Consider the following 24,974-nt stretch of genomic DNA (forward strand, 5'->3'; position numbering starts at 1 on the left):
CACACATTGAATGGTTGTGAAAAGAGAACGGAAGTTTTGTCCATGTACTTTAATCAGGCTGAATGTCCCTCGTCTAAGGCATTTTGTTACAGAAGAAACACCATCTACATTTTGCAACGGTACTGTGATAGGCTATACATTATTTGGTCATATGTATATAAACATTTGAACCTTCCATTACGAGGATTGACCTTTTCATATTCACAAGGTGTTAAACATAAGTGAAAATATTAACATAATACATTGAAATTATACTCCACTGAATGTCATTAAGCAATTGTTGCATTACATGCATCAGAATAACATTGGGATTATTACAATTGCATTTAAATCAACATGGGGGATTGTGCTCATGAAACTACTAGGGAAATAACAATTTTCTCCACTCTGTCAAAATAGTCAAATTAACTTTTAAAATCCATTCCCTCTAGATGACCAGCCAGTGGCATTTTTATTAGTGTGAAAAGCTACAAAACAATTATGGCCTTAACAGGTTTACAGCTACCTGATGTTCAAGTTGCATCAACACAGTACTTTAAACTGAAATATTTAACCAGCCCTTTCATACCTTTTGTCAAAGGAGCGTTTCATATTCAACTGACTGTTGTAGCAATTCCAGACAGTATTCCATTTTTACAAGGTACCCAAAGAACAATAGCACTCGTACAATTTCTAATTCTGTATAAAATGAGGTATTTTCTCTCTTAGGTTGCGTTTACACAGGCAGACCAATTCTGATCTTTTTTCTCAAATATGCCTGTCCAAACGCAGCCTATAGTGCATATCAATGTAACAGTGCAAAACCAATTACAATGACTATGTTCAAGGACTACCTTGGACAGTATTTACCCCCCAAGCACTATAACAAGGCTTATACATCACTTGAGACATTCCACAAACAAAATCCTTATCAATTATTTAGAACAACATTGAAGCTATAACACAAAACAATATCTAGATACTGGTAAATAATGCAATGTAAATTACCTCAAAAGCAAGCTTACGCACAATACAAATGATTTTTTTTAAAGTGTGTGTGAGGCATCCGTGAAACATCTTGTTGCTCCCCCAAAAACCTCAAAAGTAATTAGATAAAGTGGCCCTCTGAGGTTCTCATACTCAGTACTAGTTGCCTTTTGAACGTCGTTACAAATGGGTTGAGGCCATCGGGAAGGTTGACCACATTAACAAGTATAATTCAAGCTGCAGTGTGACGGTAACTTTAAAACGGATGTTATTTTACGAAAGAAACAAGAATATGGATTGTGGTCCTTCGCCCATCCCCCCAACCTTTCACAAAATCACTAGTCAATAATGTAAAGGACATGCGGTAGCATACCATAAACAGGATGTGCACGCACGCTTCAACATAGGTGTTTCTCTAAGTCCTCTATTCAATCAGATGACTTTTTGGGGTAGTCATTGTGAATAAACGCAGCAACAGTTTAGTCACTTTCTAATAGCAGCCTTGAATTCCATTACAAATGGCAAACCTATTCTAGTGTAAAGTCAGTGAATTCCTTTGACGAGATAGGCCCGAGAGAAGCTCAGATACCCATCGTGTTATGCCTTTTCTGAGAGGGAATTTATATCCATGAACATAACTAGCAATAATTATGAACAGCCTAATAATATGAAGTTGACCTAGTTAGATACCATGTGTTGAAATAATTTGTTACCGATACGTGGTTACACATTTACATTACAACACGGTATATTAAATACTTTAAAATGGTATATATGAATCATTGCTGTTGCCAAGGCAGCTAATACACAATTTACAAAAGACACTCAAGGATATGTCCCTTCAGAGAAGGCCTGAGAGTATTTCTGATGTCTAGTTTTACATGTACAGATTGTCTCATTCTGGTAATACACCTGTTTCCGTTTATTCTTATAAAATATATTGTAACTGTTGTAAGGCATTTTCTATACAGAGTAAGTGTGGCCTCGTGAGGACCGTATAGACAGGCTGAGCTAACCCCGGTCCTCAAGTCCAGCCTACAGATAAGCCTTACTACCGGTTAGTCAGGTAGCCTACTCCTACAAGATGCACCCAGTAGCCAGGCAAAAATAAATACTAAGTACTGGACTTGTCCTTGAAGGCTGGGGTTGTCCATTTCGGAACAATGAGAACAAAATGTAACAGCCAAAAATAGGAGACCCCTTAACGAGCAGCACTGCGAGGAGTCTCCCCTATAACGGTGTTTCTAGGTCTGACGTACAACACAAGGCTTAAGTCAAGGCATCCAGCTGGAATGTGTAGATAGAAAACAGTAAATCTCTCAGGAGGCAGTACCATAGTAGGACAATGGCACAAACTACTAGCTAGCTCTGTCATAAGTGTGCATTAGGTATGTACACAATGTATATCATTTTGTCTGAAAGTCAGATGTTGTAGGAGCACATGGATTCAAACATGGCTACAGTAGAAAATCCTACTTCCATAACTCAACTAGGTGATGAGACTTCCCATATTGACAACATCTGTGTCAGCTTTTTACGGCGTGACCAACAGTTTAACTGCCGGCAAATCTGTGTGACATTGGGCACTTCAGATTATTAGTGTAGGATACTACTATTGCTCTGCCTCTGCAGCCAAGTCTCTCAGGGACAGCATAAGAGTGAGCGACAGTAGTCAAATTAGGTGCACCGTCCTGTTTCTCCATGGTTCTGTCTGTGTGATTGTCCAGACTCTACTAGATGTGAATCATATAAAGCAAATATGAGAAATTAAATACATGGCATATCTTTCAATCCAACTGCTCATTTACATCGTAACATTTTTTGTTGTTGACGTTAAGGTTATTTCCGAGTTGAAATTAAGAGCATAAATCAATGCAGCCAAGCATATCAGCCATACATATACACTGTAGACACCAATACCATACACACACACCAGAATTCAACACTGCCATACTCTGGTAAGGCCAATCTGGATAGGGCGAGTCTTAAATGGCAGATGAGGATTGGTAGAGACGGAACTTACCAGAGTATGGCACTGAATTCCAGGCCTCTCAGGAAGAACAGGGATGTGGGTAGTGATGGAGAGATATACAAAATGCTCGTCACAACAGGGTCTTACATTCATTTCTAACCTGCAAAAACAAATTAATCCCTTTCAATTTATGTATATACCAAAATAAAATAGTTCTCTAAAATACTCTCACACATGCATACAAACACACATGCAAACACGCACACACACACTTAAAGTAGTAATTTGGCATCCATTAACGTGGCGAAGAGACAGGAGTGCTTAGATATTACACTCACTGATGTCACTATCACCTCATCTCTATCCCAATTAGACTCTGAACAAACTCTTGATTATCTCCAATTGGAAGGAGCTAAATGACCCCCACAAATCAATAGCTAGCAAACAAAGGTTATGTGTTTTCAGTGAAAAGTCTAACGCTCAAAAACGGAACTGGATCAAAGCAGGCATATCTACACCTGTGCAGTAAAAAAAAAAAAAATAGCTTATCAACTGCAATAATGAAAATGAATGAAAATGATTTCCTTGAAACAAGTTGGTGCCATGAGAGGAGATATTTCAGATTCTGAATTCTTTCCCTCCCAACGTCCTGTTTCTGGGATTTTTCTAATTTTGCTATAAAAATCACCCCCATTAACCTGAACCCCAGATCACAAATATAGTGCACTGTGCGACTTGTAACAAAGTTTGGCCAACTGTACGAAAGATTAGTGGTAGCTGTCATAGCGTCCCTTCCTCAGTTGTCCGGGCCCACTGAGGGTAGAGGATGGCAGGCACCAGTGGCTTGGGAACGGCAACGCCTCACCGTCTCATCGCTCTTCAAAAAAAGGGTCTGTGCGTAGGGTGTCAGGTCAATGTGAAAAAAAAATTCTGCCCCCCTCTTTCTCTTTGTCTCTCACATAAACACACAACCATCCTCTGTTACAATAAAACACATTTGTCTTTATCCTTGGGCTCTTTTTTGGGTTTGCGCTCCCCGGCAGAGGGCTGCTTCCCTGGGGTGGGCGTGGTTCCAGCTGCTGTTGATGATGCTGCTGCTGATGCTGCTGCTGCTGCTTCTGCTTCTGCTCTGTCTGCTTCGTCACTGCCCTCTGCTGGCTGCTGCACAACACAGACAGGATGGAACAGGAGAGTCAACCATAATACCTACCTGTGGCTCATTCAAGCAGATGAATAAGCAACATTATAAACTGGGTGGTTCGAGCCCTGAATGCTGATTGGCTGACAGCCGTGGTATATCAGACCGTATACCACGGGTATAACGAAACGTTTATTTTTCCTGCTCTAATTACGTTGGTAACCAGTTTATAATAGCAGTAAAGGCACCTCGGGGGTTTGTGGGACATGGCCAATAGACCACGGCTAAGGACTGTATCCATAAGAACAGACCTGAGCCGTGCATTATAGCTTAATTACATCACAATTACATTGAACATACATTCAAACAGAACATGTATTGTGTACAACAGATTCATGTCAGCTATATATTTAATTTCTATCTGACTAAGCCCCTGACTCTGCTATATCTATATAAACTGGCAACCCTTACCCCTTTTCTCATCCTCATTACTCATTTTTCCCTACGCACCTTTCTCATCAATTCAATTCCACTCCTCGCATCTTCCCTCCCCCCTTCTCACAAGCTCCCCTCCTGATTCAGAGGGGTTGGGTTAAATGCGGAAGACACATTTCAGTTGAAGGCATTCAGTTGTACAACTGACTAGGTATCCCCCTTTCCCTCCCTCCCAGGCTCCTTCCCCGACCTGTGCTTGTGCTGAGGCAGCCTGCTCCTGCTCCTGGTAGTACTGGGAGGCTCGTCGGTCCTCCTCCTCCTGCAGCTTCTTGGCCAGCTCCAAGTCACTGATGCCCTCGGGGAGCTGCTCCCACTGCAGGTCCTGACAGTGCTGCTCCTGCTGCAGCGACAACGCCATCAGGTAGTCCTGCATACAGAGAGGAGAGGGGGTAAAGAGAGAGAGAAAGGAAAAAGAAGGAAAGAAAGAAAGGAGAGAGAGAATAGGACCAGGTCAATGCGTTTCACCTCATGGTGTTTTACCAGAGTGATGTGCCACTGCCAAGAGCTGAAGTATTTAAAAACATTTTTTTTTAAAGTAAGCCTAGTTGTAAGCTACAAAACACCAGCCATTTTAAAGTCAGGGCTACACACCTCTTTATTCATTCATAACCCTCATGTAGAGTGAAACCAAATATTTTCCAGAGCGCAGCATCAGACTGTCTTAATTGTCGGCTATAATATTTATTTATTTATTTATTTCACCTTTATTTAACCAGGTAGGCAAGTTGAGAACAAGTTCTCATTTACAATTGCGACCTGGCCAAGATAAAGCAAAGCAGTTCGACACATACAACGACACAGAGTTACACATGGACAAAAACAAACATACAGTCAATAATACAGTAGAAAAATAAGTCTATATACGATGTGAGCAAATGAGGTGAGATAAGGGAGGTGGAGGCAAAAAAAATGCCATGGTGGCAAAGTAAATATAATATAGCAAGTAAAACACTGGAATGGTAGATTTGCAGTGGAAGAAAGTGCAAAGTAGAGATAAAAATAATGGGGTGCAAAGGAGCAAGATAAATAAATACAGTAGGGGAAGAGGTAGTTGTTTGGGCTAAATTATAGATGGGCTATGTACAGGTGCAGTAATCTGTGAGCTGCTCTGACAGCTGGTGCTTAAAGCTAGTGAGGGAGATAAGTGTTTCCAGTTTCAGAGATTTTTGTAGTTTGTTCCAGTCATTGGCAGCGAGAACTGGAAGGAGGCGGCCAAAGGAAGAATTGGTTTTGGGGGTGACCAGAGAGATATACCTGCTGGAGCGCGTGCTACAGGTGGGTGCTGATATGGTGACCAGCGAGCTGAGATAAGGGGGGAATTTACCTAGCAGGGTCTTGTAGATGACCTGGAGCCAGTGGATTTGGCGACGAGTATGAAGCGAGGGCCAGCCAACGAGAGCGTACAGGTTGCAGTGGTGGGTAGTATATGGGGCTTTGGTGACAAAACGGATGGCACTGTGATAGACTGCATCCAATTTATTGAGTAGGGTATTGGAGGCTATTTTGTAAATTACATCGCTGAAGTCGAGGATTGGTCGGATGGTCAGTTTTACAAGGGTATGTTTGGCAGCATGAGTGAAGGATGCTTTGTTGCGAAATAGGAAGCCAATTCTTGATTTAACTTTGGATTGGAGATGTTTGATGTGAGTCTGGAAGGAGAGTTCACAGTCTAACCAGACACCTAGGTATTTGTAGTTATATGACCTCTCAAGCATAATAGTGTCTGGGTGGATGAGAGCGTGAGCAGAGATGATCCCTCCCTCTCTCTCTGTACTGGTTGAGGGTGGTGAATATGGACCCTGGCAGATGGACAAGTTGCTGGGCAGCCCTGCCACCAGGCCAGCCAATCAGCTGTTGTCACAAACGGACACAAACCACATCATGCATTATTAAACAGCCAATCGAAGCGCAGCGTGATGCAAAGCAGTACAGAGGGAGGCGCCACATGTCACGGTCATCTCCTGATCAGGCATTAAAACCCTGAGTGGGGGGGGTTTAACGGGAGAGCTTTGAACATCTATTATTGAGGAACTCTTCCCCGCTACTTCTCCAGAGTAGAGCTGAGTGCAGATGGAGCAGGCAAGGAAGCCATGGGGATAACAGAGCCCAGATAGAGGGGCTGGGTAATACTTGCTGTACCTTTAATACCATCCACTCTGTTTCTATTCAGGTAAACTCTGATTGTGACTCACCCTGACCTAGTATGTTTGTAATGCTGCACTGTGACTGTGCACCTTGTTCTCCATGGTATACATCCTCTGCAAGTGATATGTGGTGCACCCAACAGTGTGAAATGGCTGCCATGATTCAGCTATATGGGTGTTCAGCATTGTTTATCGTTGCTCCCATTAATGAAGTGGAACTGGATCAGAGGGCCCAATTGGCGTAGCGGTCCAGTGGTCTGACCTGGTCTATCTGGTCCTGCTGTCCGCGGTACACCGTCTCTGGGTCTGACGGGGGTCGCAGGCGGAACTCAGAGTCACAGAAGTTGCCATCCCCGTCCACATTGTGCAGGCTCTCCCACACCACCTTCTCCTCCGTCAGGAAGCCCTGGTCTGTCACCAGGAGGTACAGCTGGCCCTGATCACACAAAGACACGTTATACACTCACACACACGTCTTATCACAGCCAGAAAACACATCTACACACTTTCACACCCTCTTATTCCTGTAGTAGATAACCTGGATAACAGGTCTGTGTGTTTGTTTAAATGAGGGGGGCTTTGGTACTGGTAAGCATTTATCTTGGGGTCATGCGTGCTACACACACACACTCGCTCCCTCTCACACAGACAGGCCTGCTCCACTTCCCCTGCTATAGATAACAAGAAGAGCCTGTCCCAGCAGCAGTGATAAGGGGAGGGAGCACAAGGCGGGTGAAACCATTGTAGATAGCATTCAGACTCTAGGTGCTGAATAGGTCCCCATCACGTGTCTACCATGCTCTAAGGGGCATTTGTATTTATGCCCTCGCACCAGCCTAAGAACCCTGTGTACTGAACATTACATCACCTGGGACTGGGGTGTGGGGAGATCTATTGGGAGGGGGAGGACAGGGAGAAGGGGAACACACTAACAGTGCTCAGCTGTTAACAGATGGTTGTAAAGACTTGGATGAAAGAAAGTCCCCATGTGTCAACAACCTACAATACATACAAAGGGGTGATCTGATCCAGAAGTTAGCAATACGTTTGAAATAAAGGTTTATCTGGGACTGAGTGATATGAATTCGGTAACATTATGCAATTCATTTATATAAACACACTTTCCACTACTAAGAGGACAAGGCAGACTTGACTTGTTTTTGTTCATAATGGATGGTGGTTTGGGGACGCTGTAGCAGAGGAAAGTAAAGAAGACCCATTCACAGTAAACAGTACTGCAAGGCCCCGTTTGTCATAACTACAGGGCATGAAACAGTGGATAAAGGCTCACTCATTTGAGTGGTCATTCACCTTGAACTTGATCATGGTGCTGAAGTGGTTGTTCCTGAAGAACACACAGAGCTCTCCTTCCTGCACGGTGGACGTGAGCTCACACAGACCGGGGTACGTCAGCTGGGTGGCCGTGCTGTGCAGAAACTGCTCGGCTACAAAGCCTGCAGGCAGAGAGAGAGAGGGAGAAAGAAAGAGGGAGAAAGAGAGAGGGAAGGGGAGAGAGAAGGCGAGTCAGTGAGAGACACACACACAAGACTGACAATGACCGACAGGCTGACAGAGACAAAGACTTATGGACTGATTAAGTGATGTACAGACAGGCAAGGATATAGACACACTGACCTATAGAATGAGAGACAGAGAGCGCAAGAGATAGAGTTGTATTGAGTGATTGGGAGAGAGAGGGTGATAATCTAACTAAGACAAGGAGAAACTAGAAAGACAGTGGAGAAGCACTGGAGAGGTTGGGAGAAACAGACGCAGCTCTTCACCCCGTTAACTGACTCGCTCTGTCATTATTTATTTATGTGATGTTAAAATGTTTATTCTGTTCTACTGAGCCAATTACTTTGTTTGTATTCTTATATTTTATTCTTTCTTATTGTAGTTGCATTGTCAAGGAACCTGCAAGTAAGCATTTCGTTGGACGACGCATACCATGCATATCCATATATACGACTAATAAAACTTCAACTTGATGCTAAAAGCAGAAAACGGGCCCATGACAGGAATACATCTGAACTGCCCTGGGTGAGCAATACAAGCAGCGTGAGAGAGGGAAAGGAATAGAGCTCAACTAAAGTCAGTCGTCCACAGGAATGTTTAGGCCAGGCCTCCGTATATCTGCTCAGGGCAATAGGAGGAAATGCCAGCCTTATCAAGCAGCCTGGGATGTGTAGTCGGGGGGGGGGGGGGGGGTGAAGGGAGGAAGCAGCAGCGAGAAAGAAAGCAACACACACCACCACCCCCCCCCCCAGTCGGTCGGTCCACCCACCTTCCCCAGCCAGCTCGCTGCTGTCTGACTGTTTGCAGGAGATTATCTTCTCCACCAGCTGGTTGTAGCTGCAGTTACCCACAGCCTTCACTGTGTCGCCCATCTGGAGGGAAAATAACAGAGGAGAGCATTCATCCACCATTGTTGTGTTCTACTATGCCCATCTGGAGGGAACATAAAAGAGGAGGGCATTCATCCACCATTGTTGTGTTCTACTATGCCCATCTGGAGGGAACATAAAAGAGGAGGGCATTCATCCACCATTGTTGTGTTCTACTATGCAGTGAAGAACAAGTGACAAGAGCGTATTGTCATGTTTTCAAAAGAAAAATACTCAAGAGGAGCTGTACACTAACCAGTCATTCTGAAGTCATTTCTTTCATAAATAATGTGTGGAGTTGGTTGACTGTCTATTTGACAAACGCCTATAGAGTACCACAGTATCAGTCATAATACCCATAAAACCTAGTGGTCAATCAGGGAAATGGTTCCAATCGTTTTTTCACCATTCATTTTTCCCCATAGGGGATTTTAGAAACACTTCAAATAAGGGCTGTGTTTGGTGTAGGATTACCCTGGCGAGACGCTTTGAAAACCGTGTAAATCTCTCTAGGACAAGGTGACTTTTAACAATATATTTGCCTGTATATCATAGTAATAGCTACATGGGTTTAAAGGTAGACTTATGATGTTGCTGTGAGCAGTACCATAGTTACTTCCTTGAGCGTGATGCAATACTTTGCTCTCACAGCCACACAGAGTATCTGGGCATGTGCACGGGGTTTGCTTCACACTGCTACAACGTGGTCGCTACAGGCCCAAAAACAGCAGACAAGTTCAGCCTCAGGCTTCAACGTTCTGTTATTGCGGATATTGCATTTACGTCAACTCGCTCAGTCTACTTTTGAAGGGGGCTCAGAGAGGGAAGGGTTCTCACCTGCAGGTCCACCAGCCAGCCGTGGTAGAGAGGGATGTCCAGCAGGTCAAAGACAATGCACTCTGGGGTGTACTCAAAGACCCGCACCCCTGTGAACTTCACGTTGACATCCAGCCCCGTCTGCAGCTTGTGCAGCACCGCCATGGCATCACTCATATTCTGGGGGACAACAAATAGAAAGTCATGTTCCTTTTCAAGGTCTTTAGCCAGGGATGTTAGTCTTTGTAGAATTCTTGTTGACTACGGCATTGAAATAGGATTTGACATTGGAATAAATGTTGAGGACAGTGAACCAACTACTGTCACATACTACAGCAGTTTCAGCTAGAAAAACAGCTCACCCACAGAAACCTGCTAGTTTGTACTATCAGTCAAGTGTACAAACTGAACAAATCAGAAAGTGTTCCGACCAAGGAACTTCCTGTCTACCGTACTCATCACGCCCTCCTGTCGTTCGCCACTCAGACACACAAAAGGCTAACAAGACCCGTCTGTAGCAACGCGCATGCCCCACCCACCTGAGGATCTGTCCTTTTCAGTCATCTATTTCCTGTGTTTGAGGGATGTGACATGCACTTGTCACCTAAATCTTCCTGAATTTATTGCTTTCACTTGACTTCTGTGACTCCATCATACGTTTCCTTGTGCCTGTCGTTTTTCCCCGTTAACGTTACGACCGCGGAAATGTTTGTAATGACCTGTCAAACACACCCCGGTAACGTCTGAAATGGTAACGTCTGAAAATACATAGTCTTTCAGTTGCATCTATAAGAACACTAAAGCTTCTTCAGGGATGTAACATCATTTCAACACAACACAAGAAAGAGAGGAAAGATGGGTGCACTTTTTTTGTGGAATTGAAAAAAAAGTTAAAATTGCTACAGTTGAAATGTTAACAAATTAAATGCACTGAAATGAAAGCAACTTCTGAAAATGAACACTGGAATTAGTGATATTATGTCTGAACTCGCAAACAATTCAAAGTATGTATGGGTGTAATCTAGAGCCAAGCGTGTTGAGGGGATCCTGCTATTGGCACAATTGTTGAATTATGAAACAGAATGTGACAACAACAGTCATTAATTAGGCAGTCTAGACAGCACAGGTGAATGCAGGTAGGCCTAGACAGAGTAGGTGAGTGCAGGTAGACCTAGAGTCCTAGACAGAGCAGGTGAGTGATGGTAGGGTAGACAGAGCAAGTGTTTGTTGTTGCAGCCCTGTTCCACCCCTTTATGTTAATGTTTTCATTTATGCAAATACACCCATTGTATTTCTGCAAAATGTTGCACATACACATTTTCTTTATTTTAACACAAAATATAAAATAAATACCTAATACCATTATAAAATGTATGAGTGCACCCCCCCCCCCCAAAAAAAAACAACACCTGAATTCCCAACAAAATCCTTGAACGCCATTCATTATTTTTCCATGCCAGTAAAATGTTTAATGTGCTATATATAATTCAGTCAATCCTGATTGATAAAAAAAAATCTAAAAGTTTGGAGTATCTTCATCTATTGTCCAACTGTTGCATTTATTAGAATTGTTTTTAAAACCTTTTAACAATTTTGATGACCGTCTGTGTCACAGGGAGCCTCTGCAGCTGTCCCCCCACCCCACACACGCACAGAGGTGAGAATGGGTGACTGTGTGTGTTTTCTTAATTTTCTAAGAGGATAACCTGTCAATAAGAGGGAAAATAAATCCCCAAAAGCAGGGAGATTCTCCAGCTTTCGTACTTAGCGGTGTGGCTCATTGAAAAGCCTTTCGCTGGACGATCTGTGTGTGTGTGTGTTGGGGGGGATTAGGACTCCTGTGGACAGTTGTGGGGAGGATTAGTATGGTCCATGTAACAGACCATGCAGCTGCTCCACTCCAAGGGCAGAGGGCTTCAGTCACATGACATCAGATTAACCCCCTGAGAGCTACTGATTAGCGCCTCACTAAGCAGGGTGGGGGGGGGCTTCATCCACTTCCGCAGTGCTTTGCTGTTTACACTATATATACACAAAATTATGTGGACACCGCTTCAAATGAGTGGATTCGGCTATTTCAGCCACACATATTGCTGACAGGTGTATAAAATCGAGCACAGCCATGCAATCTCCATAGACAAACATTGGCAGTAGAAAGACCTTACTGAAGAGCTCAGTGACTTTCAACGTCATAGGATGCCACCTTTCCAACAAGTCAGTTCATTGGATTTCTGCCCTGAAAACGTTTAGGAGCAACAACAGCTCAGACGCGAAGTGGTAGGCCAAACAAGCAAGCAGAATTGTCTGTCCTCTGTTGCAACACTCACTACCGAGTTCCAAACTGCCTCTGGAAGCAACATCAGCACAAGAACTGTTCGCAGGGAGCTTCATGAAATGGGTTTCCATGGCCGAGCAGCCGCACACAAGCCTAAGATCACCATGCGCAATGCCAAGGGTCGGCTGTAGTGGTGTAAAGCTCGCTGCAATTGGATTCTGGAGCAGTGGAAATGCATTCTCTGGAGTGATGAATAATGATTCACCATCTTCACCAGTCCGACAGTCAAATCTGGGTTTGGCGGATGCCATGAGAACTCTGCCTGCCCCAATACATAGTGCCAACTGTAAAGTTTGGTGGAGAAGGAATAATTGTCTCAATAATTTTTAGGGTCATGTAGTCCATCATTGAGACACACAGCGAGGATTCTCTGCTTTATCCTTGTTTTCCTACTTGTATTCTTGATGACAGGTGCTAAAGCACAAGTCAAACGTGAGTCAGCGCTGTGCATACAAAATGTGCCTACAAGCAAAAACACACACACTGACAAGTGCACACACAACTGTGTGGGCACTGCGTCTCTGTCTGGTGGGTGGCGAAGCTGGCAGCACAGTAAGAGATCAGGAACGTGCTCGCCCACTGCTCCCGCTCTGCCCAACATTCTGCCTGCTCTGCACACCCACGCCCTCCTGCTGAGTGGCCAAGCCCTGCTCCACTCGGCTCTAGCCGCTCACAGACTACAGATTACAACCAGACTACATTAAGTAAAGCCACCCTAACCACACTAATCATAAATGCTGTGCTGAATATGGGATCCACATAGAGCCTGTGGTATTTGCATGTGATGATGTACAATAGACAATTCCGTGGGCACTGGACAATGAAGGCCAGTATTCAATGGTTCCACTCCAGCTTTTACGGAAGAGGGAGACTGATTGGATAAACAGGCCGACCTTCCTGTCACATGTTCCACTAGCAGGCTGGGAGCCAGATCAATATTTAAGTCCCACAACCCTGTGGCAGAGCCACACACACCCACGCTCATCCGCCAGCTCAAACCAGCTGGCCTCACACACACACGCTCTGCTTCCACTGGGGACTGGGGAGTGACTCCAGACCTCCATCCGCTGGCAAATCAGGCTGTAGGACCACGAGGCTGACTGATTGACAGACACAGGCAAGAGCTTTGCTTCAGTTTTCATGTCAAAGGCACACTGGACAGCTCCCCAGGTATTATGGAGATCTGGCACAAAACTTTATTAGGTAGCCTATGTCTGTTTTTAAGTCTGCATTTTAGTCTACTGTGCACTCTTAAAATCCACAATCATGTATATATACAGCGACACACTCCCATCCTGCTACATTATTTTTTAGGAGCATCTCTATCTCAATAAAATAGAATATTCTATATCATATAACCACAAAAACGCTGTCAAGTGAATAGTGCTACAGCGTGCAATCTCTCAGGAGTGCCCTTTATCAGGGGAACATGACCATGACCAGTCTTTACAGAATAAACCTTCACTAAGCTCTCCAGTCTCTGAGTTACTGTTTAACAACAGCCAAGCAATCGCTATTTTAATCCTCATATCCTCCTCCGACAGATGATGTTTTGAAGCCAGAGTTTATAAATAGAACTCTGTTATGAACTCGTTCAACGCTCTTCAAAATCATAAAAGGAGCTTGACTATTCAAATATGCAGCAGACAATATCAAACAAAGGCAAGAACAAGATTATATATAGATATATTTATTTTTGAATATTTTTCTAAATGTATTATAATTTGGTTTGGCATGCACATTGGCATGCTAAAGACTCCCTAGTGACAGACAGCCTCCCTAACACTCTCTCTACACTATTTCTATTCATGGTGTGAGGCTCCTTCCGTTCCTGGTCGAGTGCTCTCCTGCCGTGTTGAGGCAGGGCTTACACAGCCAAAATCTAACAGGAACCAACAACTGTTTCTGCCCCAGCTAACAGCACAGAGCCTGCCCTAAACTCCACCACATGGCATATCCTCACACGGACACACACAGTACACACACACAGACACGCCACAGAGCCTGGTGTTCTAGTCCAAGATTAGACCACCGTAATTACAATGAGTCCAACACTATTTAATTTGAGTGTTGCTAGTTTTTTTTTTATCTTAAATTCCCACAACCAGGAGCTTGGAGATCTACGACTGTACAGCAGTCAGAACATTCTCCTCGGACAGTAATCCAGACTCTGGTATGTACACACGCACACATTACTTCTCTCCTTCCCGAGCGATGACGTCCGTGAAAAGAATAACATTCACAGATGTGCTGGTTCTTTGCCACAGCAGAGTGGAGAGGAAGAGGAGAGGAAGAGAGGCCGTGCCCTTCCCACATTCCAGGCAGGCAGCAGGGATGGGAGCGTGGATGGGAGTGTGGATGAGAAAGCCATCCCTGCCAGGCCATGTGAACCACTCAGAGCCCCAGTGCTGGCCTCGATCTGAACTCAGCCATGCATGCCTGAGCTTCCTCCCACAGCGATGTGAAGAGACATGATCTGCCCCTCATGACCCGTGCTGTGCCGTAGGCCTGGCAAGACGCGGCTTATATAACCTATATAGGGGCTAAAAGCAGCTCTGGGGCAGTGGGCTGTTTTCCATATAACCATAATCATCACGCCGCTTATTTTCATCTTACATAAATATACATTCATTGGTCTTTCTGGAGATTCATTCCCAATGCAAATGTTGTGCAAATGCACTGACGCAGATGCACATGACTGTATAAATACTCAGCATTTCATCGTTGCCCATTAGAATATGATGTATTTCTGGATAGAAGAGGACAGGAACTACAGTCACTAAATGGCAGGCAGGGATATTTTAGGCTGGGAAGTGAGAACAAGTGAGCCCCCCTGGCGTGGTGCGAGTTAATAGTGTGATGCTGCGGACTTGTTTTTTGGCTGCTGCTCTGCCATCAGAGATCTAAGTGGAAGAGGGAGGTACTCAACAGCAACAACGGCCTGCCTGCCTCTCCCTCTCAGCCTCCTCGCTCATCCTGCATGCCTGTCTGATTCTCCAACATGAGCCACAGACAGACACAAAGAGAGATGGACCAGCAGACATGCATGCGTATGATCAGTGAATAACTGCCCTTATTGATTGTGTTTAAGCAACAACAGTCCTCACCTGCTCATAGTTTAGCCGCTGGGCTTCAGAGATCTCTTTCGGCTTGGCATCGAGGATGTAGTCTCCTGCAGGGGAGCGAGGGAGAGAGAGAGGAAGCAACATCAGAAGACCTGGGGATACAGGCTAATTAAAGCAACCGTAGACACACAGGGGAGCTGAGAGAGAAAATATAATCAGGGTAGAGCCCTGCCCGCTCACCAGTGACATCAAAAGGCTTACGGACCGCCTGCTTACGCCAATCCCATGTGAAGAGGTGATATTATCTACTACGTTCTGATTCCATAAGAAGTGTCTAATCCTCAGTGAGGAGCGGGATGTTGAGTGTTAAGTGCTGGCCAGCTGTTTTTCCAGGAAGGGCTCGGCCAGGCATGCAGGGTCAGTCGCGCCCTGGCCAGTGGGGAGCCGATAGAGAGATGTTAAGGGCTTAGTGTAGGACCTAGGAAGAGCAGCCACTGGGGCAGGCAGGGAGAGCCTTGTAAAGTCAGTCAACCACCACAGAAACTGAAAGCCCTGTGGTGCTAATCACAGTGCACCTGCCATCCACCCATTAACATCGCACCCAACTCCACCCTCCCCCTCTGAGCAACACACAGCGGCAGTGTCCAGCTGTCGAAAACATACCCTCGCGCAAGATATTTGATGTTACAAGATGATTCTGTGAGACTTATATCTGGAAACCCCATAAAAATAGGCCTACTTTTTCCTCATAATCCAACGATTGCTTTCTTACTTTAACAAAGTGAGCCAGTGGTCAGTGTATTTGAGAGCCGGGGAGCTACTCTGATTCAATCTCCATTTCCTTTCCTCAGACACAGGCTTCCTCAGCCCTGGCCATGAATGCCCCCAGCTGAGGCCAGTCAACTGACTGACATTTCTATGCCCTGGGAAACCCCCGGCCATACCCCCCTTACCTCCCTCCGCCTGCCCCGTTCCCTGCCAGCTGACTGTAGACGGTGCCCTCCCTGTCCGGGCCTCTACTGCTGCTGTTGATGATTCACTGGCATGCTCCACAGAGTACTAAATCCCAACATCGACCAGCAGCCTCTAATACAACATACATCTCCTTCACTTCTGCCCTTATGGGCCTCACAGTAGTTATTAATACAGCGTCTGAATCAGCCCACGTTAAATGGGGCTCTTTGTGAGCAGCTCTTTTTCACAAGCTATTATTTTTTTGTCTGGGCATGAAACTGTAACTGTGCGTAATGAAGTGCAATGGTGAGGCTAGGAGATAGGCCTATCTGCCTGTTCCTGGACATTACACAAGATGAACGGTTTGACCAGGGCCCAAACCATTCACTATGAGCTCTCAGCCACTAGCTGGAGTAAAGACAAAGCCGTCTCCACAAACACAGAGCCGCAATTTATGGGCACTTGTGAAAGAAGAGCAGAGACGACTCAGAGGCATATCTGGGATGATACGCGCACACAGCCTGCATAACACAGTTAAAGGTTGGCAATGTACAGAAGAGGGATGGCTACAACCATGAGCATTCCTCCGAGGAAATATACCACGACACAGTCGGAAAAACAGGAGTTGCGTGAAATGAAAACGCTGTGCTTCATTACTGCTTGTCACCTGTGATTTGCAGAAGGGTTGAAGTGCTCACTGTGAGTCAGGGTACTCGAAAGAGACCGGGAATGTTTTTACACTGACAACTAGGAATCAACCATGGGTATCTGTAGGAGCAGATGAGCAAAGTGTAGAGAGGCAGACAGAGGGAGCAATCAGGTGATTCCATCAGGGGCACAATGGGGGAGAGGGCCCTGAGTGGTTGGGAGAGGGGGTAAAGACCTCCCTATGGCTTCTCACTGGTATTGAACATAGAGCTATGGGGTTGGAGTGAGTACTGTGTTCCATCAGACCCACACACTAGGCTACCTCTAAAATATCTAAAGATGGGCAACTATGTCGCTCAATGTGCTAATGTTTTGGGTCAGTCTGAATGGTCTCCTCTCTCAGACTTTCATGTCAGTTGACCAGCAGGGTAGTTTACAGTTTCTTGCTTTCCTCCTCTCTTATAAAAAAGTATTTGGAGAAGGTCAAATTAGATTTGCCTGGTCATAACGTAGTTGGATAGTGAAATGCACACACTGTAGATGATACTTTTTCTTCTAGCAAAATTAACCAAACTCCAATTGGAATTGAATTGCATGCATTAATCAGTCACGGACACCAAGCGCTATGGACTCAGAGGCAGATTCTGTGGGGAGGAAACATAAGGCTATCCCATTAACAGAGAACAACAACAGACAGTTACTAATTCTAAATTACATGTTCCTAGCCCATGCATCCAAAAAAAGTAACATCTAACCAAAAGGTAACAATGTTATTGCTTACAATCATTATTACCCCTGGTACAAAACACACTAATGAGAAGTCAAGTCAACATTTCCGTTAGGCCTACTGAAAAATACTTGAAGAGAAGCAGCAAACTGAGAAATCTAAAGAACATTCCCATGACTGACATCAACAATATATTTCCTGACAATGAAGAATCATCCCTCTGTTTCCCAATCACATTTTGCTGTTATATTCTATCTTGGTAGCTAACTAACTAATCTGTCCCCCAATGAAGCACTACAGTGTAAACTGTAATTAAACCATGGTGAGAAATATCCTTACCCATAAATTAACGACAGTTTGTGTCTTGGCCCATAATGACTAATACAGATTAAATCAAAACCAGTTGAATCTGCTAATCACATGCAGAATGTAGGACAATGTAGCACAAACAGTCAGGAGTCTTTGGTACAAACTGACCTCTATTCCGAACCCCCAAATGATCATATGAAAGTAAACAACTTCCATGGCATGACTAATGTGGATACATTTCAGGACTTCTGGCATCTCTCATAACTCGGCAGCTGGTGGCTCCATTTCTCTTATAGTTAGAGTTGTTATTGACGCCTAACAGTCATTATGTGATGCATTTAGCTAGAACACACTCAAAAATTGGACACTAGTCATAGCACCAGTCAAAGAATTATAGCGCTTGTAAAATTGAAGCCAAACTGACCAATGCCATGAAAAGAGGGCTTGGCTATAGTGACAGCGATTTTTTTTTCTCTATAGCTTAGATGAGAATGCCTTTTGTAACAGGACACCGCTGGTTCTACATCATAACAGCACCCAGCTATGGAGGGAGGCAGTGGGGTCAGCGTGCCACACATGGAGAAAGAACACAGCTCCTGTTTCCCTGACGTTAGCAGGGCTTGGTCCACAGGGATTCTTCAGTCCTCCTGGTCAATCTATACTGGACCTTACCACCTGACCTCACATGGGTATTAGCGATGCGTGGTTGAGCTGTTTGTTCATCCGCAGCCTCCCGCAATTGCTAATAACTCATCCGCAAGCGCTGATGAAAAAACGAAAGCCCTCACCCGACCCACAAACATAGAAAAAGCATTGTACAGTCTGAGATGGAAAACATTTTTTGACGGGCATTTTTAGATAGCTTACCAAAATGTTGGAAATTATAAGCAGGCCTATGTTATTCAACTTGTCTATAATTAGATACAGGCAACTTCTCTTCTGTAATTACTTCTTATCCTAAATAAACCTTTGCTCACCAGAATAATTTTAGAAATCAACAGTATTAATGTTTTAATCTATACTGAACAAAAATATGTACGGTGTTGGTCCCATGTTTCATGAGCTGAAATAAAAGATCCCAGAAATGTTCCATACGCACAAAAAGCTTACTTCCCTAAAATGAGTTTATTTCCCTGTTAGTGAGAATTTCTCCCTTGCCCAGATAATCCATCCACCAGACAGGTGTGGCATATCAAGAAGCTAAAGAAACAGCATGATCATTACGCAGGTGAACCTTGTGCTGGGGACAATAAAAGGCCACTCTAAAATGTACAGTTTTGTCACACAACACAATGCCACAGTGTGCAATTGGCATGCTGACTTAAGCGATATCCACCAGAGCTGTTGCCAGAGAATGTAATGTTAATTTTCTCTACCATAAGCCAACATTGTTTTAGAGAATTTGGCAGTACGTCCAACCGGCCTCACAACCGCAGAACACGTGTAACCACGCCAGCCCAGGACCTCCACATCTGGCTTCTTCACCTGCGGGATCATCTGAGACCAGCCATGCGGACAGCTGATGAAACTGAGGAGTATTTATTTCTGTAATAAAGCTGTTTTATGGGGAAAAACTCCTTCTGATTGGCTGGGCCTGGCTCCCCTGTGGGCCTGCCCTCCCAGGCCCACACATGGCTGCGCCCCCTGCCCAGTCATGTGAAATCCATAGATTAGGGCCTAATGAATTAATTTCAATTGACTGATTTCCTTATATGAACTGTAACTCAGTAAAATCATTGAAATTGTTGCATGTTGTGTTTATATTTTTGTTCAGTATAGTTGAAATTGTTAAGGTGTGTTTTCTTTCCGCTTTCATCTCTGCTTCTTTCACACAGAAAATACGTTTAGGGACCAAGGAGAAAATTGAATAACTTTAAAAAAAACATGAACGATTTGACATGCAAAATGTCCAAATGACATCAGTTTCACCGGTTAAGGAAATTAAAAGCTGTTAAAACGACACGTTTTTGTTAAGATCTCAGTCCGGCTTGGATGCATATTTTATGTGGTTTAAATAATAAGATAATAATAATAATAATAATAATAATAATAAGGTGATGGCTTACATTTGTCCTATTTTACACTTTTATGATGCTGATAAAGATTATAGATGGTCCCTAACCGCGCATTCATTCTCTCAAGATGCTGAAAGAAATGAATAATATTTCTCCACTTCTGTTCAACTTTCAAAATGTATATTTGGTGTATAATTTCACTGCAAGAAATGCTTAATTCTGCTAGAGTTATATTAGGCAATGTGAGCGGTTATAGACCTACAGTCAGTCCAGATTTCATTTAACCCATCTGAACAGTACAGTTCCCTTGATGTGCCATTTTGAATTCCCCGTCTTGAGACTGTTGAATCATCCCACAAAACAGAACTGCCATCCTCCTTTTTGACTACTTTACTACATTTTCCCCAAACATCAACTCTCCATTTCGCAGCTTTTCTACTATTGAATTAAACTCCGACATTGTCCTTTTTGTCTCAGTGGAACGATTTGAACTTTTTCTGCCCAAGTACCCAAATGCATTTGGCAATTGGAGTGTATTTAGGGCGCTAGTTAGGCTACACACTAACGCCAGATATAAATAATGAAAGGAAAACCTCAATGCAGTCTATAGATATGAATTGCACAAGAATTATACAATTATAGATTTTTTTATGCATTGTTTTCTCTTTATTCAACCCGCCAGCACTTCATCCATATAATATTTTATGACCCTAAACCCAACCACCATCTGTGGGGACTCCAGGCTTATCACTAATGGGTATACAAGTCCATATGCACTCTTCTGAGGGCAGGTCCAGCAGCTAGGTTACAACCAGAATGCGTATAATGATCCAGGTAGAGTATTGAATTTATTAAAGAATCTTCCAAAATACTGTAAATCCAATTCATTTATTGGGTGCGTTCATAAGTTCAACCTGGCAATCTACTCCGATTTCAAAGCACTCTAGTTTGGAAGTGTAAAGTATAATTGAGGAATTTACGAACGCACTAAACTCGGTTGTTAGGACAGTTGTAAATAAACATTGGCTAAAACTTTTTATTAAATTGTTGACAGTGACACAGATGAAGTCACTAACCCTCCTGATAACATGAAAACACTAACCAGCTCTGCTAGGGCGAGTAAAATGTTCAGAGGGAGGTGCCCTCTTATTTGTGTCTGGAAGAAGCTAGCAAACTAGCCTACTTTAGTAATTTATCTTGGGTACTTCGCTGCGGTTCTGAACTAAGAACACTTGGATCAACCCTACTTGTCGGTCAAAGTGTACAATCTCACAACGCTCTGAATTTACAAACGTCCCAGAGAACACTGACACTCTAGAGTGAATTTTCAAACGCACCCATTGTATTCACTGGCTAAAAATTAAGTGGAGGTTTTGTTTATTTAGAAGGAAAACTCAGGTAATAATGGCATATGGGTGATTTCACAGCAGGTATGCAATTACTGTGTGTCATTGCTTAAATCATATGAAATCCATATTATATAGCAATTTATCTTAAAGCTAGGAGGCAGCAAATCCACAGTCTACTGAAGGGAGGCGAGGAAATTAGTCAAATAAGACTGAGGGGCCAGGCAGGCAGTGAGGCAGGTCCTGTGATTATTCATACAGTAATGCCTTCTCAGGCAGTGGGAAATAATTACAGCCCTCCAGTACTCTATCATTAAGGTCACATTGCACTTCCCAGGCTAGTTTCTACTACAGCTCAATGCTCCACTGCACTGGTGTACTAAATGTACAGCCAGACTAGCGTTTTGTGACATGGACCTTCTAGACGGGTACAAAACCAAAGAAAAATACAGTATTGTCCATTGCCTTCGAGCACTGTCAAGGTGGCTTGTATTTTTATCAGGCTTAAAATACAGGTCACAAATACAGGTCCGTAAACTTAGAGAAATACTAGAGACAGGGAATAAACTGTACACGTCACCCTCCAGGAGGGCAACTAAAGAACAGGTCGCTGATTTAAATGACATTCGGGTCTTTGGTTTGGTAAACAGATTCTCACTTATACTCACCAAGATATTCCATCAACTGTTCAGCAGTTATGATCTCCATCATTGGTGGCATCTTCACCTGTAATGGAACCACATACATTACTTAACAAACCAAGCAACATGACTAAAGTTAGCCAGGCCAATAGAACCTGGCTGACAGGCTTCTCCCTCCCCCATGATTATGGTTCACAGTAAATACACCCACACCTGGGAAGTGGAAAGCTGTGTTTAAAGTCACCAGAAGTGCACTGTCAGGGGTTGCACGACTGTCAGCACACACACAGGCGTTTGAAGCAAAGAATTCTGTTTACAGTCACTTTTATGTCACCCATTTTCACAGTAGGTAGTGAGGTTTTAGGGAAGGTTTCAGACACCTGAGACGCAGAGCTGCAGTTTAAGTTGTGAAGACACATACTGAATCAGAATCTCCACTGCCTGCCAACCAACCGTCACTGACAGTAATTAAACGTTATCTTTATGATGTAAATGAAACCAGAAGCTTAAAAAGGACTCAATTGGAAGCTCTCAGAGACTACTCATAAGAGAAGGACTGAGCTGCCAAGGCCTCAGCATGGGAAAAATATATACAACTGGGTCTATGGTATAATTGGTCAATGTGACCTGTCAACAAACTCCATCATAAAATTACAATAATTAAGTATTAAGAAAAAATAAAGATGAGTGCATAATGAGTGGTATAATTTGAACTTTAACTTAAATTCTGCCCAAATGAAAGAATTGTATTTATGAATCTTCAACTTTTCATGGTATTCTATATTCTGGCAGGTGACAATAGTTTATTTTACTACTGATCATTCAATTTTTATTTTATTTTGTTAATACATCAGCTAGCGTAGTTATGATGACCAAATTCATAATTACTTCTCTATTAGTAATTTAGTATTGACAAATAATATATGTGTAAACGTTCCAAATGGCATCATGCACACCACATGTAAACTTGTCTCAGAGGTCTGGTTATGATGTCAGTCATTTACCTTCCATGCCAGCAATAGGACATTCATAATTGCCAGCAATGGGCATGGACCGTTCTCATTCTGGGTAATGATAGGTGTGTTTTCCTCCTTCCACTTGATCCACTTGATGTGGTATATGGACTGGCCAGCGCCCCGGTCCTTGGTGCACGGGATCTTAGTTCCATCAGCCCCATACTCACTCTGTATTGTTATTGCCAACACCTTGTCCTCCACCCCTTCACTGTTGAGATAGGAAGTGGGACAGGAGTTAAGGTTCGAGAAAGACTCAAGTGAGTCGACGCTCCTAGATTCTGCCGCGATGCACGGGTCACTCCCACTCGGCAAACCCTCGCATATGATTTTGTCAATCGCAACTCCACATTTAACGTTTCCCGTATTTGTTTTGTCCGGACATAGGTGTGTCGGTTTTGCCAGCATCACTAGTTCAACTGACTCACAACCCAACACCTCAGCTTGACCATCTGTAATCCTTGACCCCATCGAGGAGGGCTCGCCATCCGTTTTGTTGTTTACTAACTTTGAGGTGGCACCCTCGCTATTTCCTGTAGCCAGCTGCGTGCCATATCCCATCCCGTTACTCAAATGATCTCCAGATCCAGAGGACAATGTCTCCGACCAACCACTCGATTGAATGTTCTTCTCTTGCACCGGGAGAGACTCGATCATTTTTGCCATATCTAATTTCTCAACACTGGAGATAGCATTACTAGCAGTGCTAGGGGCACTACTGGAGCTAGTAGTACAACTAACCAAAGTACTGCGAGAATGATCACTAATCTTGCACGTATCGGTCGCTCCCTTCATTCCGCCAACTGTTTTAATATCGCCAATTTCTCCTGCAATAGTAGCACATAGAGTACTTCCTCCAACATCTCGATGCAGGTTTGCATTTTTCTCCATTTCGATTTTACACACTGTCGACAGCTTTTAGCTAGCTTAATTGCAGCTCCAGCTTCAGCTCCACAGACGCCATGACATATCTGCCAGTGACGTCACTGTAGAAGAGCCCACAGAGTTCTGGAAGAAATGCCTCTTCAGGCCAAAGAGAGGCAGTAGAGAATAACGGAAGATTTGAGTGCTGTTTTTCATAATTTGTACATTTTGTAAAAAAAATTAAATCCGTTTGCAACAAATTGCACGTGCTTTCTCGTCATGGTTTCCTGTAATTTTTACGTTAATATTCATTGTCCCCCACGATTAAATCGGGGAGGGGACTGTGGATCTGTCTCCATCATTTCGTTTATATGTTCATTCATACCTTAATCACATGCGATTTCTCAGAAAGCACTGGGCCGATTTGGACGACATTTGGGTGAATAATGAGTCTTGCCATAGAGAGCAGGCATTTACAAAATTACTCTGATTGGCCAGATGGTGGTTATAACAAGAGATTGAAAATGCACTTTTGAAGGTCACGCTCCTCACCCATTTGACCTAGTCATGAAATTTGGTACATAGGCCCCTCTCCTCACAAGGAACACATTTCGAATTTTGTGAAAAACACTTAAAATGCTACTCTGTTGGCACTGAATGGCCGATCTGCATGAAACGTTATATGTGGCTTTTATGGACAAAGGTCTCTTAATGCAATATTTTCCAGACTAGTACCTAAAACAACATGGTCACTATTGACCAATAAACATTCCCCTGTGCATGGTCTGGTACATAAATGCATATACATAAATCAGTCAAGGATATTCACATTGTAACACAATTTGTTGCACATGTTGCAGACACTGTCAAGACTCAACATATGCAAACACATTCATATCGACTACACAGTGGTGCTACAATGGCACATGTTTATCTCTTGATCTGTTTGCCCCAGAGCGCTGAAATGTGGCACACATGCTCAGGGATGTGAGTCTAGCTAACCCACATGATTTCTCAGACACCACCTGCCCGATTTTGAGATATTTGGGTGAATGATGCGTCTAGCCGTAGAGATCCAGCATTTACAAAATTACTCTGATTGGCCCAAGGGGGGTGCTGCATTATTCGTGGGGGATTAC

At 43.6% G+C, this 24,974-nt stretch overlaps 1 protein-coding gene across 4 annotated transcripts; it reads right to left on the bottom strand.

Annotated features, from left to right (window-relative positions):
* Positions 1-11: 11 nt before the first annotated feature.
* On the bottom strand, positions 12-23,981 carry mindy2 (MINDY lysine 48 deubiquitinase 2). Of its 4 annotated transcripts, none has more exons than XM_036963806.2 (9): positions 22,963-23,981; positions 21,986-22,043; positions 15,361-15,425; positions 9,940-10,098; positions 9,003-9,105; positions 8,027-8,169; positions 6,978-7,151; positions 4,762-4,938; positions 12-4,096 (listed from the first exon to the last, which is right to left on the bottom strand). In XM_036963806.2, exons 1-9 carry the CDS (start codon positions 23,860-23,862, stop codon positions 3,920-3,922), a joined length of 1,956 nt encoding a protein of 651 aa, XP_036819701.2. In that variant the 5' UTR covers positions 23,863-23,981; the 3' UTR covers positions 12-3,919. The 4 variants fall into 4 exon arrangements, with proteins under 4 accessions (XP_036819701.2, XP_036819700.2, XP_090078452.1 ...); XM_036963805.2 differs by having other exon boundaries at positions 12-4,099; XM_090222326.1 differs by lacking the exons at positions 15,361-15,425; positions 21,986-22,043; positions 22,963-23,981 and adding an exon at positions 14,359-14,752.
* Between the last annotated feature and the right edge of the window lie 993 nt (positions 23,982-24,974).

The sequence above is a fragment of the Oncorhynchus mykiss genome, chromosome 26 (assembly GCF_057628025.1).
Source record: "Oncorhynchus mykiss isolate SJ-2025 chromosome 26, ASM5762802v1, whole genome shotgun sequence".
Classification (NCBI taxonomy): Eukaryota; Metazoa; Chordata; class Actinopteri; order Salmoniformes; family Salmonidae; genus Oncorhynchus; species Oncorhynchus mykiss.